Source organism: Tubulanus polymorphus, chromosome 1 (genome assembly GCF_964204645.1).
Source record: "Tubulanus polymorphus chromosome 1, tnTubPoly1.2, whole genome shotgun sequence".
NCBI classification, from domain to species: Eukaryota; Metazoa; Nemertea; class Palaeonemertea; order Tubulaniformes; family Tubulanidae; genus Tubulanus; species Tubulanus polymorphus.
Genome location: NC_134025.1, coordinates 8,911,252 through 8,928,518, shown reverse-complemented (window position 1 = coordinate 8,928,518; position 17,267 = coordinate 8,911,252). Strand labels below are relative to the sequence as shown.

Sequence of the window (17,267 nt, the reverse complement as noted above, 5' to 3'; positions counted from 1 at the left end):
CGAATTTTTGCAGTAATAACCACCGATGGCCCCCGGTGTTGAACATACAAACATATGAGGAAATTATCTGAAGACAAGCTATAAGAATTTTAAATGCGCATTACCCGTGATAATGAAGTGACGCCTACGGTTTGATAGCGCATCGCAACAAATCGCATCCTTTATCTGTCATCTGTTTATCCTTTGTCTGTGTCATAAACTTAGTACATGTATAAAGAGTTTTTCTAAGCGTGTATGCGTTATTCGTGTATAACTGATCAGTAAAATCTTTTATTTCGCCACCATTTGGACCGATGAAGAAATATGGCGTAATAAAGAATGGTATCTTCATTGAATTGGAATTAGATCGAGCAAATTTGTTCTCTGAAAAAATGTTGGCGTAAAGTGACCGGTGGCATGAAAATGGATATAACGAATTTTGACTGTATTTTCTATTACAAAAACAAGCTGGCGATGTATGTCACATTAACGCTGAATGTTTTCGTGGTTTTTTTTAGAGTTTCGTAATAAAAGCGGGTATGTATTTAAGTGTCACATTTTCAAACATTGATTTCAATTCACGAGTGAATTTTTCGTTTCTTAAATCGAAGTAAGTCGACACTTTCTTTGTTTTTCAGCACTCTGTTATCATCACCGCGGGCAGTAAGTGTTGCTGCGAACGCGTTTTCATCAAATCTTTTTACCTTCGCTGAAGCGTTCGGAAAATGATGGGAGAATATCGACGTATGGCTCGTGTCTGCAGTTGCAGCTGATGCCACCGAGAAGGTGAGCTAATGGGTCCTTCCGTATTTCTATCCACTCGCTTTTCTCCTCCACGTTGAGCCTCGATCGTGAGCGTCGTAAACCCAGGTGGTTTACCATTAACAATAAACATAGCGTGTGACTTCGATGCCTACGCGCAGATGGGCCTTGTTTTTAGTCTAATGGGTTTCTTCACTTGGGATAAAAAGTTTAACAACACGGAAATTAACGATAACCGTTACCCCCACAGAAAAATACAAAGCCAGGCGGATTACCTATAACTGATTTGATAATTCATTATGCTGAATGTGTGACGCCAATTTCTTCCAGTAGCAAGTTTTTATATGTTCCACATTTGTATATATTACTAGGATTCTTCTTCGACCACATATGAGAAAAGCGGCTTCACGGCATCGTCGGCAGTGATGACGCCATCTGATGGATATGCAAAATGTATTGCGTGTGCGCGCAAGCGTCCTGTGGACATACTTCTAGAAACAGAAAATAAGACATTTATTAGGTTAATTCCGAGTTGCTCAGAATTATCCCCGAAAATCACGTTCACTGAGAAAACTAGTTAACTCACTCGACTCGCCCAACTTTAGCTCGGAATAAAACTCGAATTGTGTTTCGATATATGTCTCCTGGATGCTTTCGTATACATGAGTTTTCTTTGAAATATTACGTGTTATCATTATAGGAATATGAAGATACGCATCGAATCTGAAGCGGAGATAATATGTATGCGAAATCGACGAATTTCAAGTGTTTCTTTACCTAACAGATTATCTAGATCCGTCATTCGTGTTATTTCTGTACGGTAAGTGGTCTTTTTGTTACGCCAGAATTATCTAAACGCATTTGCCAATAACGAATAATATATATATGCATTTTATGAATGTTCATCTGATGCAAAATGAAAGTATAAAATCGCACAAAAGTATAGACTATTTTTCGTACTTTCAAAATAGTGCACGTTCATTTTATTGGCAAATAAATCACTTCCCAAAAATAATAAGTTGTCGTAAATGTGGATATTTTTTCTTTGTCAGTTACTGCCTTGGTAGTTCCATTTCATGAACTTGGCTACGAAATGTAAATAAGTCATACACGGGTTGGCTTCTATATACATTATAACAACAATAATGCGTTACAATATTATTATATTGCCTCGGTGCGTTTACGTTTACGTGCCGAGCGCACATGACATATTTACGTCATATAGTGAATAATCACGGGACTCATTTTGTCATTTTGTCATATGAATTTGATGTTAGGTGTATGAGCTGGAAGCTAAAAAGGTAAGCTTCAGTTGGTCACGTCGATATAAAGCGTTTTTATATAACAAATTTTCCGAATTTTACAAATAAAAAGAAGTCGGGATATCTATGTCAACACGACCGATGATACTTCGCAGCATGGAAATTCGATTCCGCCTGAACTCAGCACGACCGGTACAGAGTCACATCCTTAGATCTACGTAGATTTCATTACTTTCAAATCAATTTCACACTAGTTACTTACGAGGTAATACCTAAAACTGAAACCATGATCATTTTTATCTTTCAGTGCAAACATGGCTTTAATTTTCATATTAGCAATGGTAACGGCTGGTGGAATTCTTCAAAGCGTCAAAGCAGAAGCTGAAATTGAAATATTGTTTGCTGGTGATTTCATGGACCATATGGATGAAATCAAAGCCGCTTATAACCGTTCAACGGGTCTTTACAATTACACCTCCTGTTTTACGTACGTGAAATCGTTGATGTCAACTCCTGATCTAACTATCGGTAATCTAGAAACCCCGCTTGGCATCAAGCCGTATTCGGGCTTTCCTAGATTCAATTCTCCGCTAGCTTATGCAGAGGCTCTGAAAAACATTGGCGTTGATGCCGTAACTACTGCCAACAACCACGCTGAGGACCAAGGTGTCATCGGCATCGAGCGAACTATTCGTTACTTGGATTTTCTAGGCATAATGCATACAGGTACTTTCTTAGACGAGCGACACAAATCTTTCGAATCCCCTCTCATTTTGGAGAAGAACGGTTTCAAGATAGCCTTACTAAGTTACACTTTCAGTACCAATCACATCCCAAATCTTCCGCCTGTCGTTGTCAATTACTTAGAAGAGGGGGCTGTATTGAATGACGTTGCTCGGGCGAAACTGAAAAATCCTGATCAGATAATTGCTTTCCTGCACTGGGGAACCGAATATCACCAGCTACAGAGTGCATACCAGGAACGTTGGTTTCAGTTCTTCAAAAGTATTGGCATTAATATCGTAATTGGTTCACACCCGCATGTTGTACAGCCCATGAAGTACAATGAAATGGACAATTCATTGGTTGTTTACTCCCTGGGAAATTTCCTTTCTCATCAACGTATGCCTTTTACCGACGGTGGAGCCGTTTTCAGACTAGTGTTGGAGAAAAACAACAACGGGAAGGTGAGGATAAAACGGGTAGGATTCGATTTAACGTGGGTTTATCAAGTGATAACACCAGACGGTCTGAAGCATTTCACCGTGCTGCCTGTGAAGAGATTTGAGAAACACCCGGAACTCTTCACCGATAAAGAGGCTTACGCCGAAATGATGCGCTACGCGCGTGGAGTTCGATCTTTCCTCAGTAGAGAAAATATCAATGTAAGCGAAGAATAAACTATATCATGTGAGCAGTCCGCTAATAATGTTAGCTAGGTGATCTAACAATAAGAATTATGTCGTAACATGTGACTAACATGACTTGTTCCATATCATGAGCCAGTTTTTGATTGATATATACTACTATTCATAATGAATACCATAAAATATTAGGACCCTAGATTTCTGGGCTCCGTTTTATCGACTGGTATTAACTTTTATCCTAGGGGCTGAGTTAGCCTCACGTTAGTTAATACCAGTCAGTTAGTTAATACCAGTCTATAAAACCGGGCCCTATTTATACTGTAGTACAGTTAAGTCAAACTTTGACGTGTTTATTGAAAATCACCTTTTTCCAAGAATGAAATACATTGCATTTTTGCTTTAATTTCATACAGTGCAAATCCTCTTCGTCCGGCTCCTTTAAAGCGGATGTGGAAAAATAACGACTGTAAAACAATTGCCTCGTTAGTCATCGTTGAATGTATCTCGAATTAACTGATTCACTTCGTCGACCTTGTAACAGGTTTTTGTCCTAAGGCATTACGTACGTGTATATATACTAACTACTACTAATTCCAAGGAAATCTAACTTTGAAATTAATCCATTGTTCAACAGAACTTTTGTATACTTCTAATAACATTTTTTCATCTCGAATCTATTGTAATTTTCTTTGGTTATCCCCAAAGGAATAAGGATCGAGAGAGTCTTTATATATAAGTACAATGTAAGTTAAGGTATTCAATTAGATTCTTTGTTACGTTCTTAAAGCCAGTCGCTTCTGCCGAATCTACGCTAAAATACTCTCCCTAGACACTTGAATTGCTCGATGTTTCCAATTCGCACCTGATTCCTCCGGTTCTGAATCGTCGATCGACTTTAAATTGGAAACAATTACAAATGCGCGTGAAAATTCGTTGTGACTTCCTCTCCAGACGCGCGACTGATATGAAACTAAATATTGATGATAATTCATTTCCACAATGAATTACAACATACAATGAAAAGATATCCAAAGTTCGTATAGATATATTAAAGATATATAAGATATGTTAAATTCGTGATCTATATTTGCACATCTGTGAATGAATTTTGATACAATCACCGACACAAATTTATTCATATCACACGCGAATAGGAAATAGGAATAAGAGATAGGCTCTCTTTTCAAGGGGATATTCGGTGTATTATCATATCCGTCACTTCAGTGTCCGTTCAACCAATGCTAGATTGTCGTCGATGATGGGATATGAGAAAATCACCTACACTAAATCAGATATTGTTTGCAAAGACTGTCGCAAATGACGTCTAAGCAGGCAATAACTGGGCGCGCAATGCCCGATTAATTCGTGCGATTTCACCGTAGAAGCGAATGGCAACTATTTACAAATGCGTAAATCCGCTTTATCTATGTTGCTGAGATTTTCCATTCTGTAGCAAAACCTCAATTTTGATGGCGTCTGCTCAAATATCAACTTGTCACTCGTTGAAATTTGTTGCCATCTCGAATTCAATTGGAACTGATTGGAAAATGTTTCCAGCGACCTTAACTTGACGACGAACTCGACGCACTTGAAATGAGTTGAAATATCAGCATTGAAATCCGTTGCATAATAGCACATTTCCAATGTATATCGTAATGTATATTACTTAGAAATTCTGCTCGAGAAACAAGCAAGCACACGTAAATTGTTTACCAAATATTCTTTAACTCGGCGCAGATTTTTTCCTGTACTTGCTTCACGAATAACCTTACATTTATGTGTTGCCACCTCCTATAGTGATTGCCTGAGGTACGGGACATAACACGGAAATCCACAGTCGGACTACTCCTTGATAACGCAATTTTACGCCGAAATAACAATACGAATGCGGCAGTTATTAGTTAAGAGTCGTATAAATCTTACGTTATAATATGAGGCCTCAGATTGTCCCGCGGATTAATTAAGCTTCTTCGACGGAAAACAATTTTATACCGCATTGCGGTAAAATTGCCATTAAGATTCCAGCCAGGAATGCAATGAATTTGTAACGTTCATAGGCCATTCCGGACTTTTATGTTCTCTCGATGTCAACGAAAAGAATTCGCCAATATGGCGTATCTAACGTGTTTATTTTTTGCATAGACATTTGTTGTGAATTCTAATGTAGCAATTGCCAGATTTGTCATTCTCTCAATCAGCATTTAATGAAACAAACGTGATCAGCATGCCTTGAAGATGCAGTTCTGGAAAATATATCATTGTAAATTCATATTATCCCGTCGGTCTATGATATCTAACGTAGACTGGCTATATTCACTCACCGTATCGTTTCATGCTCTCGCGGAGAGCGTTTGTGCAACCCGGCGGCTTCAAACATCAGTGCCGCTTTCATTGTGCAGCGACACGCACGTCGGATTCTAACTGCTGTGTATATTAGGGTGATCGACGAGAAGTTCAGGAAAAATGTCCAGGATATTTGCCGTACTGTTGGTCGTAACAGTCTTTGCCGTAGGAGATGGCCAGGTAAGAGCGATATAGCGAAGTTTTCTTTTTTTTCTTTAATGTTTCAAGCGAAAAAATCTTCAGAAGATTCTGTTTTCGCACACGTGTTCGCTGTATTGCCGAAAAATGAAAATATTATTTCTAGAGAACGCACAGGTATTATCATGTTGTTTCGATGAGAAAACAAAGGCGCTGGTAACGGGACCAGATACCTAATTTAATGTGTTTGCAAGTAGAACATTTTATATTTAGAAATCTATCAATTTGTCTTAAAAATAATGTATACTATAAGCGAACTTATTTATCTATTTCTCGTAATTTCATGGAGTTCACACTCCATGTACTTGAACTTTACTGTAAGATCGATGTTTATAGATAAAAGATCCAAACAATTATCAAAATGCCATAGAACATATTTTCCGTTCCGTATGAGATATGTACATTCAGAACAAATATGCTGCAAATATACTAAAATTGCTGATGCACATTCAAAACATCGATTTTAGTCTTAAAATAAACAATATTCAAGACAACACTTAAAGAAATTGTATCACCGCGAAATTATACCCTCCAACCGTATGATTTAAGATGATAAATCGATGCTGAGAAGGTATACACAAGCCGTCCAAATTTCGTTCAATTCTTAGTTTAGACCGTTGATGGGTTTGGTTAGGCACCACCTCACAATATTTAGAAGCTCGTTGTTTGAAGAAGCTTAAACAGAAAATCTGCCGAACTGTTTTGGGTTAGAATTTCAAGATAACATTTCTCTAATGCATTCTGTCTTCATTCTTCACATGAGGTGCATCGTGGATTTTTGTTTTTCACTAAATACATTTCTCTCAGATATTCGAGAGTGTTGATGGTTTTCTGTTCAGAGGTACGCTTTCACCGAGGGCATTCTAACTCTTGTGTTGATAACCCATTCCCTAACCCCCGTTCGTCTGAATTGATAATTCACTTACTTATTTATAGTTAGTTAGACGCAGGTGCTCTTTCTGCTGGCTTATAACGTTTGAATAGTTTTATATGATCGCGTTTCAATTCTGATAACGCATTTGGCAAAATTAGATCTAAAATAGATCCTGTAACGCGTCTTCTTATTGCATCGAGAAAGTGGCAAACGGGCTTGTTTCGCCCTACTGGATGGGTCAGGATTGGCAATATACCGGTATATAATTACCGTAACTCATTGTCGAGAGGTTTTCCGGCATAAAGGAAATGCATCATATATCGACAAAATTGTCAAGGAAAGAAGCACCATTTATAAATGATTTCAGTCGACACGTTGGCTTATCAAGTAGAAACTTTATTTTCAAATATTGATCAACTCTGGTAAATGGGGACAGGAGTGTAATAGCAATTCACATGGTTCCAATCAGCGATGCCGCTCAGGAAAGTAATTCATTAGCGGAAAAACGCTTTGTTGGATGTGGGTATAGTGTCGAGTGCCATCAAATATGAATAAAACGAAACTCGTTGAAGTCCTTTTCGCTTCCCAAACAGAAATGAAATCATCATGAAAATCGACGTGAGTTGCAATGGCAACAGGAGACAGAAATCGGTAATTAGTAATAAATGAAATTGCAATTAAATCAGAGCTAGTTAATTATGCGCCACAATTGGGATTGGATGTATTGGTTTTATCATTACGAGTGTGCGTTTCCAATTCCGTGAAAATAACTGTTCAACTTGAATCGATCACAAAATGAAATTTAATCAAATTCAAACGTGATCATATCATACTCGTAGAGAATCATAAATTACAGAAAATGCTGATATAAGATGAAGGTGATCACGACATATCCGATGTTATGTTTCGCCTGTGTGTGTGTGTGTGTTACCGGATCTAAAGTTAAAAAATCACGAAAGACTCAAAAAGGAAAGAAATTGATTTTCATTGCAGTCAATAAATCAAGCGGCTATCATTGAAAAACTTTAAAAGCACGAATTAATGAAGAAAATGTTCTGTGAGGCGAAATCGCTAACGTTAGCTGCCTCAAAGAGAATGCGGGTGGGGTGCATGAACTGCTTGTACGAACGAAACGAGATGTAACTGTAATACTCACCGTGAGTTCTCTCACCTTTACCCCTCCCCTGCTATATGTGGAATGCGGAAAGCTAAATTAGTTAACGCAAAACGTCAATGAATCATTAGCGTATCTTTTAATTAAACGGCTAATGTTGCAAAAGGCGTTCTTAGGAAAAATAGTACACCTTTCTAATCTATGTTGCATTGTCAAGAGAGTAATTTTCTCCGGTAAAGCATTTTATAATGGACTAAAATGTGCACTTTTTATATCTATTACCGGATATAATATACGTTTCCGAGAAACTGTTTTAAGATTTTATGCCGTTAACACCACATTGACTCACTACATCACAAGAACGGATTTGAGTAGCAAAACAAACGTGTCTGATTTAAAGTAATTAAACTATACGCATCAAAAAACCACTGAAGACAATGAAGTATGAGTACAAGGCTAAAGTGTAGTTCGTGAATCGTGATACAAATAAACATGTATAATACATAGTTGTCTACTCCTCAGTTCTTTAATTACGCTGGTAAGTCCACCCAATAGATTCCGAGGAAAACTACCCGTCATATACTAACGACCTGACAAATATTAGATCGAGAAAGACTTAATAAGCAGTCTCTCCACCAATTTGCCACGTATAATTACAACGAGTGTTATGCCATAATATCTTAGTCATGCAGGGAATGGAATAATGAATAGAACATGGTCCAAAATACATGTATTCACCGGCCGTGAATACAAAGCCATCGAAAACGTCTTGACTTATCGAATTAAATGAGAAATGACAACGTTGAGCCTCTATACGTGGCGGCGGTTTCAACGAAAGAAGGTTATTAATATACTCGTTTCACTGCATCTGGTTTTTCATATCGAAGAAGAAAATGGGGCCGTGGCGATGAAGTCATTTTATTGGCTCATGGTTGCGATTTCAGTGAGAAAATTTGGTCGTAAGCAAGCGCTAATGGCTGATTACACGCAAAACGATCCGTCATTCTTGTTGACAAATATCGAATAACACGACGTAGAAACATCGCTTCGTTTCATTTTGTCTCAAGAGACAACTGTTTAATTAAGCCATTCCCGCAGTGTTCAGTCGCGATAAGACAATGCTCAACACCGAAACAACAGCTGATGATATATATATATATATATATACAAGTACCCACATACTTGATTAGCCAATAGGTAATAACGAAAAAGAAAATACTTGTTTCATGTGGTCTTCCAGAACATCAAAAATAAGGTGAATAAGCTAATATGTTTTTATTCGAGGATTGGGATATATACATTATAGGTACCGGTATTCTCGGTACTCGGCACTCACTAACCCTCAACGGGAGCCTGCTATCCCGTGCGATTTCAATCACGAATCGTTAATTGGTAGAACGTTACTCGACCAGTCATTTTACTATTGGCATTTCTAAAAATGCATAGCATTTGGTACACATAAAGCACGGATAAAAATTATCGCTCGACCGCCAGCCGATTTAAGATTTCAAATGTGGTCATACGCAATATTTGATTTTCGCTTCATAGGAATTCAATGGTGTGACTTGACGTGATCAAGGTCCACGAAGCTCTTTCTTTTCTTTCGTTAGCCTTCCAACGATATTCTATCCGTCGAATGTGAGACGATGGCGAAAATGTAAAAGAATCATGGCAGATTTGTTAGGTAAATATAGGCTAACAATCGCCTGGCTCTCCAACGACGAACAAACGACAAACCGGGTTTAGATGACTGACACTGCAAGCATTTATAGGGATACATTCGAGTAGGAAATGTTTTTAAAATGTCACAGATTCTCGTCAGGAACGTTACATCGCTAGTTCTACCCATAAATATCGATGTTTGTGCTCGGTAACGAGCGTCTCCCGAATGCACAAAATGACGCATAGGCTGCAAGATCCACTTCAGCAGCTTCCCAAAAATAAAATGCTTTCCCGTGTATATCTACCGCCCATAAATCTTAAGTTACAAAGTCATTTCCAGCGGTTTACCGGGTACTGATATGTAGATTGTCACACAGTTTTAGTAAATCTTTATTAATGTTCTGGATTACAGGGCACAGTTCCGCAGTTGTTTGTTAAGATTTGACTCATGGGGCTAATTTGACTCTAGAATCAAATTTAACTTATAACTGCAGTGGAACCGCTTCTTGAATTCAGAGTTGTGAGTTGCTGATGTAATCTTCGATGTCGAGAATTAAATATTCTTTTCATTCACCCCCATGAAAGCTTTGCGTTAAATTCTTTCGCGCATAAATTGAATGAAAATCGGCTGCAAATGATTGGGTTTAACAAGTACGATAAGTACTATGCGCACTTTCGGAACTGTTGTGCGAAGGTCGAGTGAGTTTCATCAATCATCATCAATACTTTGAGACATTTATGCCTTATGATACGTTATATAACATGATGCATGGCTTTCTTCATCTGCAACCTGATTGAAAGCGTAGAAAAATGGTCTCAAAACCTAGTGCTGTTAGCTGGGTACTCCCTCCAGCTAAACCGCTCCCAGTCCTGTCTATTTTTCTCAGTGAAAACACGAGTTCATTGCATTTAAATAGAGATTTGAATCTCAATCGCAATTAACACAAGATAAACCGTACTTGAGCTTGTCACATGAAACGTCTATGATGAGATAAGTTGATCCCTATAGCTTTTCTATTCGTAATATTCCCTAGGAGCCTGATGCATCGTGGTAATTGATTACAACAGGGTTTTACATATGATTCCTTAGTAATGCTATATCAGTATATCATTGAGATGACCAGAGAAACTAGCATGTTAGTAAAGTAATCTGCTTCCTTTGATGTATTTTTCCTGTCAATCAATGATAGGCCCACTGGTACTTGAAATATTGGTGTATATCTCTAAGCTCTGACCATATACTCTAAAACGAAGTAGACGTCCTTAGAGTTAGACCTTAGAGTACGATGCGAGTCCAAGAGTGTTTTCGACATTTTCTTCTTATCCTAATCTTTGATGCAGCAATTTACAAGTTCGTCCTTGATGTAAATCAAGTTACATCACTCATACCTCAGCTGGTGAACATGCTTATGAAACGCTGGCCAGTCTTACTAACTCCTGTAATCTGGAAATTCTAAGTAGCAGTCGGTAATATTATATCACTAGCCTCGAAATTGTGGTTTATCTTAAAAGTTCAGTTGATACTATTTTTCTTAAAATCTGGTATTCGTCGATTGCCCGATATTTTGGCAATTTGTACGACATCTTTTTCGGATACTAAAACCAGAGAGACAACCGTGTTATTGCGTTTATGACCAGATAAATATCGTTCTGATGTCCAGAATCGATAAGAATGATCATATCAAAATATCGCCTGTCGTGTTACAAATGGCTTTGGGATGTTTATTCGTTATATCGTACACGATGAAGAGCTATTTCATCATTTCGTAGGATTTTTAACAATCAGTCACTCGCATGGAAAGACAACCGCGTTCGTTCGAGTCTCACACTGCGACAAAAATCACGAGAAAGTAAATACTGTCCAAGCAGTGGGATCTCGTGATCCATGGCGAGAATTCTCGAGAGATGACGCCATAATTAATGCAGCGCTGACACAGCTTCATCAAAAAGGAGCAGATAGCTTTTTTATACGTCCGACCCAACAGTAATTGCTAATTAAAACAATACCTCGAAGGTGCAGTATATGACTTGACGGAAATATACGACGTATATTAGCACCGTCTTCTAATGACTCTCGGTCGGCGGCAGTCAATGTACCGTCAAACAACAAGCCAGATGATATCACAATCACCTGAATATCCTAGGGACAATCTATCGAGGTGATTTACCTACCACGCACGATGAAGGCACAGGTTCTTTCTAGAAAAAAATAGAACTGGGTGATTGATTTCATCGAGTGGATGATAGAAAATGTCGTTCTCCGAATATCTGCACTCGATAATTGCTGTAGAAAACTACCCTCGTTTGACCTATTCTAAATTTCGTGCGGTAGAGGCTTGCACCCAAAATCAAATATTACTCAAGTACCTGGGAAAAATACGGATGGCACAAGATGTGATGACATTTCTATTTGAAGCGCTAATTGAAAAATGATGAATACGTCTGCTTACCTTTGATTGCTCAACACTTTCTACTCGACAGAATTGGCAATTTGTCATTTATTTCTTGTCGGGTTTGTTCATGATGTATCGGCTAAGTCAGCTGATTGATAATGATAAACCAACGATGGCAATGAGATGGTATCGCGCAATCTTCATGGAGATCAGCCACATACTCCGATGTCCATGAACTTCAGCCGCATACAACAAACATATTTTCGATGTAGCCTATTCATATTTCTATGCGAATGCTCGCCATTTTACACGACTGCTACTATCATCTACAGTTTTTATTCGGCCTGTTTTTTCCTTCAACCGTTAGTAAGTCATAATCTCTTTTGGGACAACCAATGATTGTACAAAATTGAGCCTTTAGTGTCAGGCACTGATAAGAATAAAGTACTGTTAAAATCTTCACAACATGGTATCATAGATTGGATTCTTGGGAGAAGCGTGCGTGTGCATTGTAGCTATCTTGAACTATATTTTCAATGGAAAGATGTTCATGGAGATGAACACGGCTAGCTGATTAGAATACCAGTCACAGGTCTCCGGAGATTACCTTATGCTAAAGCGACCATTTCCCGACTGCATACATAAATCGTATTCTGGCAATTTTACCAATTATCTGATTTTAGTGGTGATTATTTAATGCAATCAAGACCCCAGCAGTATTCGCACCAATTGCCAAGAGAGTAAGTTTGGAGTGGCCACACCGCAATACGATCAGCTTTCTTTCAGATTCCGACGTTCGTGGAAATGTAAGTTAGTTACGTACTTCTAAACCCCCGTGTCTGTTGCGTACAATGGCCCAATCGGTATATGCAATCGGCGCATTCTCACGTTACGTCTAATAACGAGACTCGCCGATACAAAATAGTCGAGTGCACTTTTTAACTCGACACTGCAAATCACCCAGATACGTCTATGACATCATGTCGGTTACACCATGGACGCATTATTCGTCCTTGGTCGGACGCAGGTTACGTATTGAACGCCCCGAATCCATTCCCGTTCATTAACATTGGTACAGTCCTGAAAAAGAACAGCGCTTTGGTTTTTTTAAATAATAAATATATACATATCAATTATTCCAAAAAAGGGGGGAGGGTTAAAACCCATTGCATATTCATTGCATCCTACGAAAATGTTCAGCTATCTAATTCGACCATTCATTATGTAGGCTACCATTTTTTTTGATGAAGCTATATGACTATTATTATGTCCATGTGAATAACTTACTTTCATGCGAAATCTTTGCCAGTCATTTGCCTAACGGGTAAAATGAAATTTCTGCAATTTCCATTCACAACAAGCTGACATCGTTCGAAAGCATTATCAGAAAATACAGCTATTAGCGTCAAAATTGCGATCGACGTATACGTCATGTTGTGTGACTGAGCAGTCACCCGCGGTCACGGGACACGAACGATGCATTTTCTGCTCCTTCCTTGCCACGGCGATAGATTAACAATTTGACTAACGATATTATCATATTAAAGAATAACGTATTTGCGAACTTATTTACGGTGGAAATGCGCACAGGTCGAGATGACGGACCCACCGGATTGATGCCGCTGGTGAAAAGAACAACCACTCAGCCGGTGGTACAAACGGTTTTTAGTATCTGTTCGTAGCGGGAATCCTAAATGACTCTCGGCTCAGAAACGACGCTATCAAATTAACCCGCAAATAACCAAGAACCCTTACTCAGAATTGTGGAACTCACTGGGTACAATTTCATTGATCAAAGTCATCGTGTTCTTACATTTCAGACGATAAGAGAGCGGTCGAAAACCTTAAAGGTGTCGTCGATACTGGTGAGATTTAAAGTTTTACAAATGTGGGAATTCTTCAACGAAAACGTGTTTTAACAAATGTTGTCATTCATGTTATAGCAACCTCCCTATTTGGAAAAAGACCCAGCGGTTCCGGCACATTTGCAGAAAACGAATGCGAGATTCAGAGGTATGATCAAGGACATGTTGGACCGTATTTCTGAATTCACTGGTTACGACTTTTCGATATCGTTGGTTAAGGACGATAAGTACGGAACCATGGACAACAAAACAGGACCTGGTGATTGGAATGGTATGGTTGGAGAACTTCAACGCAAGGTATACCGAATTATGCTATGCTTCTTTTTTTCAAGTATCAGAAATAAGGCCAATATAATCGTTTGAGTGTGTGTTGCAGTAACGCTCTTAGCTAAATAATGTTCATGACATTACACATTTTGATGTAGTCATGCATCGTAGCACTCACAGCTCTCAAGAGTTATAATATCGCTGAATCCGAATTAGCATATATTGACATTGCTTTGGCAAAAACAGCTACATCTCCATTACATCCAATGAGATGGCTTTGAGTTGTTTTCGTGAGAATGTCTATGTTTTATTTAACAGGAAGTTGACCTAGCTGCCGCACCGTTGACGATCACCTCACTGCGGGAGACAGTGGTCAGTTTCACCAAAGCGTTCGAGACGAGCGGACCTATAGTGCTCATAAAAAAACCACAAATGGGTACCCAGGGGACAACGGTATTCCTCTTATTACAGCCATTCACTGCAGGCGTCTGGATTCTCATTATAATCGCATTTATAGTAACGAGCATCATGGTTTATTCAGTAAGCCGATTCAATCCACGGGAACTTCCTAATTTGTCCGATGAACAAAAAGGTGGCAGATACACGACACAAAACCTAAACTTTGCTAATTCCGCCTGGGCTATATTCAGTATTCTGATGTGGCAAGGTAAGTATACATGGACTGGATTCATACCTAGTCTACGTAGTTAAAAGTATTCGGGATTTATTAAATTTACCAATTACATCGTGGTCGAATTGATCCAGAGATGCATTTCCTGTGGCGAGCTGGTTTGACATATTTCCAATTCGTTATATCCATCGGCTCTATAAACGAACGCGTCACAGCTCTATCGAATTAATTGGTCACTTTGTGATTTGTGTGAATGAAAGAATACTCCCAATATCCGATTTACACTTGTCCTTTATCCGCCGAAATAATTGCGAAATGAATAACTCTCTTTACATTTCAGGATATCTCATTACACCGAGAAGTTTTGGCACGAGAATCATATTCGGGTTTTGGTGGGTCTTTTCACTATTTACGATAGCCACTTATATTTCAAATTTCGCCGGTCAGATCATGTCTCCCAGTAAAGAGGCCACGGTCAAACTTCCGTTCGAAAACCACGTTCAACTGGCAATGCAAACCAAGGTCCACTATGGCACGGTGGCCAATGGAGCTACTGAACAGTTTTTTAGAAATTCCAAAATACCCATCTACGAGAAAATGTGGGATTTCATGACAACTGTTGAACCGAGTGTCTTCGTTAAGTTGGTTGACGAGGGCATTGAGAGAGTCAGGGCTTCCGATGGGCAATATGCGTTCATTATGGAGTCGGGAATGGCAAATTACCAGGTAAATCAGAAACCCTGTGATCTGACCACGATTGGCTACCCATTGGCTATTAGAAGTTACGCATTTGCTGTTCAAAGGAACTCGCCCTATTTGGAGAAAATTAATGATGCTCTACTGCAGCTTAGAGAAAACGGAGAGCTGGTACAGCTCCAGAAGAAATGGTTTAAAGGGGAGTGCGCCACCGAGGAGATGGGTGCTAGAGTTCGTTCGGCAATTAAATCCGGTCTCCCATTCGCGGTGGATATCGAGGACTTCGCTTTAGCCTTTGTATTCCTAGCCGTGGGACTAATGTTGGGCATCTTCATTACCGTGTTCGAAACGGTCTGCAAGAAAAAGAAAGGTAATGCTAACCACAGAGATGCGAAGGGTTCAGCAGAAACCGATGATTTGAAGACTCCGATTGAAACGGAAAATATTTGTACGTCATTATAGATAATTATATTATTCCGTGATTTGCAACCGATGTAAAAGCATTCCCCATTAGCGTGCTGGTCCTGACTTATGCTTTTATTTTCGCTTGAATCTTAATCAAATCGAAAAGATTGATTGCTTGCGATGGGAATATGGATTATGGAACGCAGTTAATCCGTTGTCTATAAATGTTAGAACATTATCTAGAATAGCAGCAAGAATTCAATATTTCTAAAATTAGAAGGACCAAAGCGCTAAATCTTGTACATAATAGCATTCAATTTCCTATTTATTCAGCAACCCTTTTGCAACTACTATTTTTTTTAAACCAAATCATCCGCCATTAGTAAATCCCATATTTTTGATCCATGTGAAGCAAATCTGATTTAAAGGATAAACTTTCTGTTGCCACCATAGCTTGATATATTGCTCGGCAAATTCCATTTCTATGTTCTATTAGTGTCAGATTATCGTGAGAATACATTATTTCACGACTAATATGCTCGTTATGATTCTTCAACATTTCATAATTACTGCTAGAGCCAGAACCCCGTTCTTCGTCGATTTATACGACTCTCGGCGGGTGATTCTACTTTTAATTCGGTGAAGAATCTATTGCAAATTGAAACAAAATGACATTATCAAATTCACTCTCTAGATATACTACCCGCATTATCCGCTGTGCTATGAGGTGGGTCTGGCAACACGCATACGTGTAAGATAATTCCGTCCATGTTTTCCCATGCATGCTTGCAGTTTTCTATTTTATTACGTTTAATATACATATATACAGATATATAGAAAGGTTTCGTTTCCCCCAGTTGAAAACAAAACCAAATAAAAACAACTTTCATCGGCCAACGAAAGTTATTTAGAGAAGCAGATTTTGAAGTCGATTTACAGCGTTCAATAGTTTTTTCATTCTCATTTGTTTTCGTTTCCCATAGAATCCATTTTTCCTGTTAGTTACCCACCTGTCAAAATCAAAAGATTTTCGAATGAAGGAATGAACACCTAAGTATGTACTCGTATAAAGTGCAAATATTTTCTCTCACGAAATGAATGTAGTCAATATCCCCCGCTTTTCATTGTTCCACTTATACCAATTTCAGCTGCGATGAGCTTTTTCTTGCAATGAGCTTGTCGTGCAATAGATATTGATCAATTTAATTACATTCATTGCTAAAACGATATGAATTTGTTTTGTTTGTTTACTAATCGATTCCCGACACGTCGAATATTGGAGCAGTGTCTAATTAAAATGTTCCTTTATGACCAAAAACGTTACAAAATGGAATTTTCGATAGTCAGTATACGTACATGTTTTAACAGCGTGGATAATAGGCTACACGTGTAGTAAGTTAAGTCATGAAAAGTCATTTGCTCGAATTCGCATTTCTCAATTAGTACAGA

General features: G+C 38.6%; 2 protein-coding genes across 2 annotated transcripts; both read left to right on the top strand.

Annotated features, from left to right (window-relative positions):
* Positions 1 to 1,920: 1,920 nt before the first annotated feature.
* LOC141900283 (glutamate receptor 2-like) lies at positions 1,921 to 16,058 on the top strand. Its single transcript, XM_074787133.1, has 6 exons — positions 1,921 to 2,042; positions 2,311 to 5,893; positions 13,775 to 13,819; positions 13,898 to 14,116; positions 14,405 to 14,753; positions 15,058 to 16,058. Exons 2-6 carry the CDS (start codon positions 5,834 to 5,836, stop codon positions 15,873 to 15,875), a joined length of 1,491 nt encoding a protein of 496 aa, XP_074643234.1. The 5' UTR covers positions 1,921 to 2,042; positions 2,311 to 5,833; the 3' UTR covers positions 15,876 to 16,058.
* LOC141900355 (PGA biosynthesis protein CapA-like) lies at positions 2,318 to 3,403 on the top strand. The gene has a single exon (XM_074787252.1). It carries the CDS (start codon positions 2,318 to 2,320, stop codon positions 3,401 to 3,403), a length of 1,086 nt encoding a protein of 361 aa, XP_074643353.1.
* Positions 16,059 to 17,267: the final 1,209 nt, after the last annotated feature.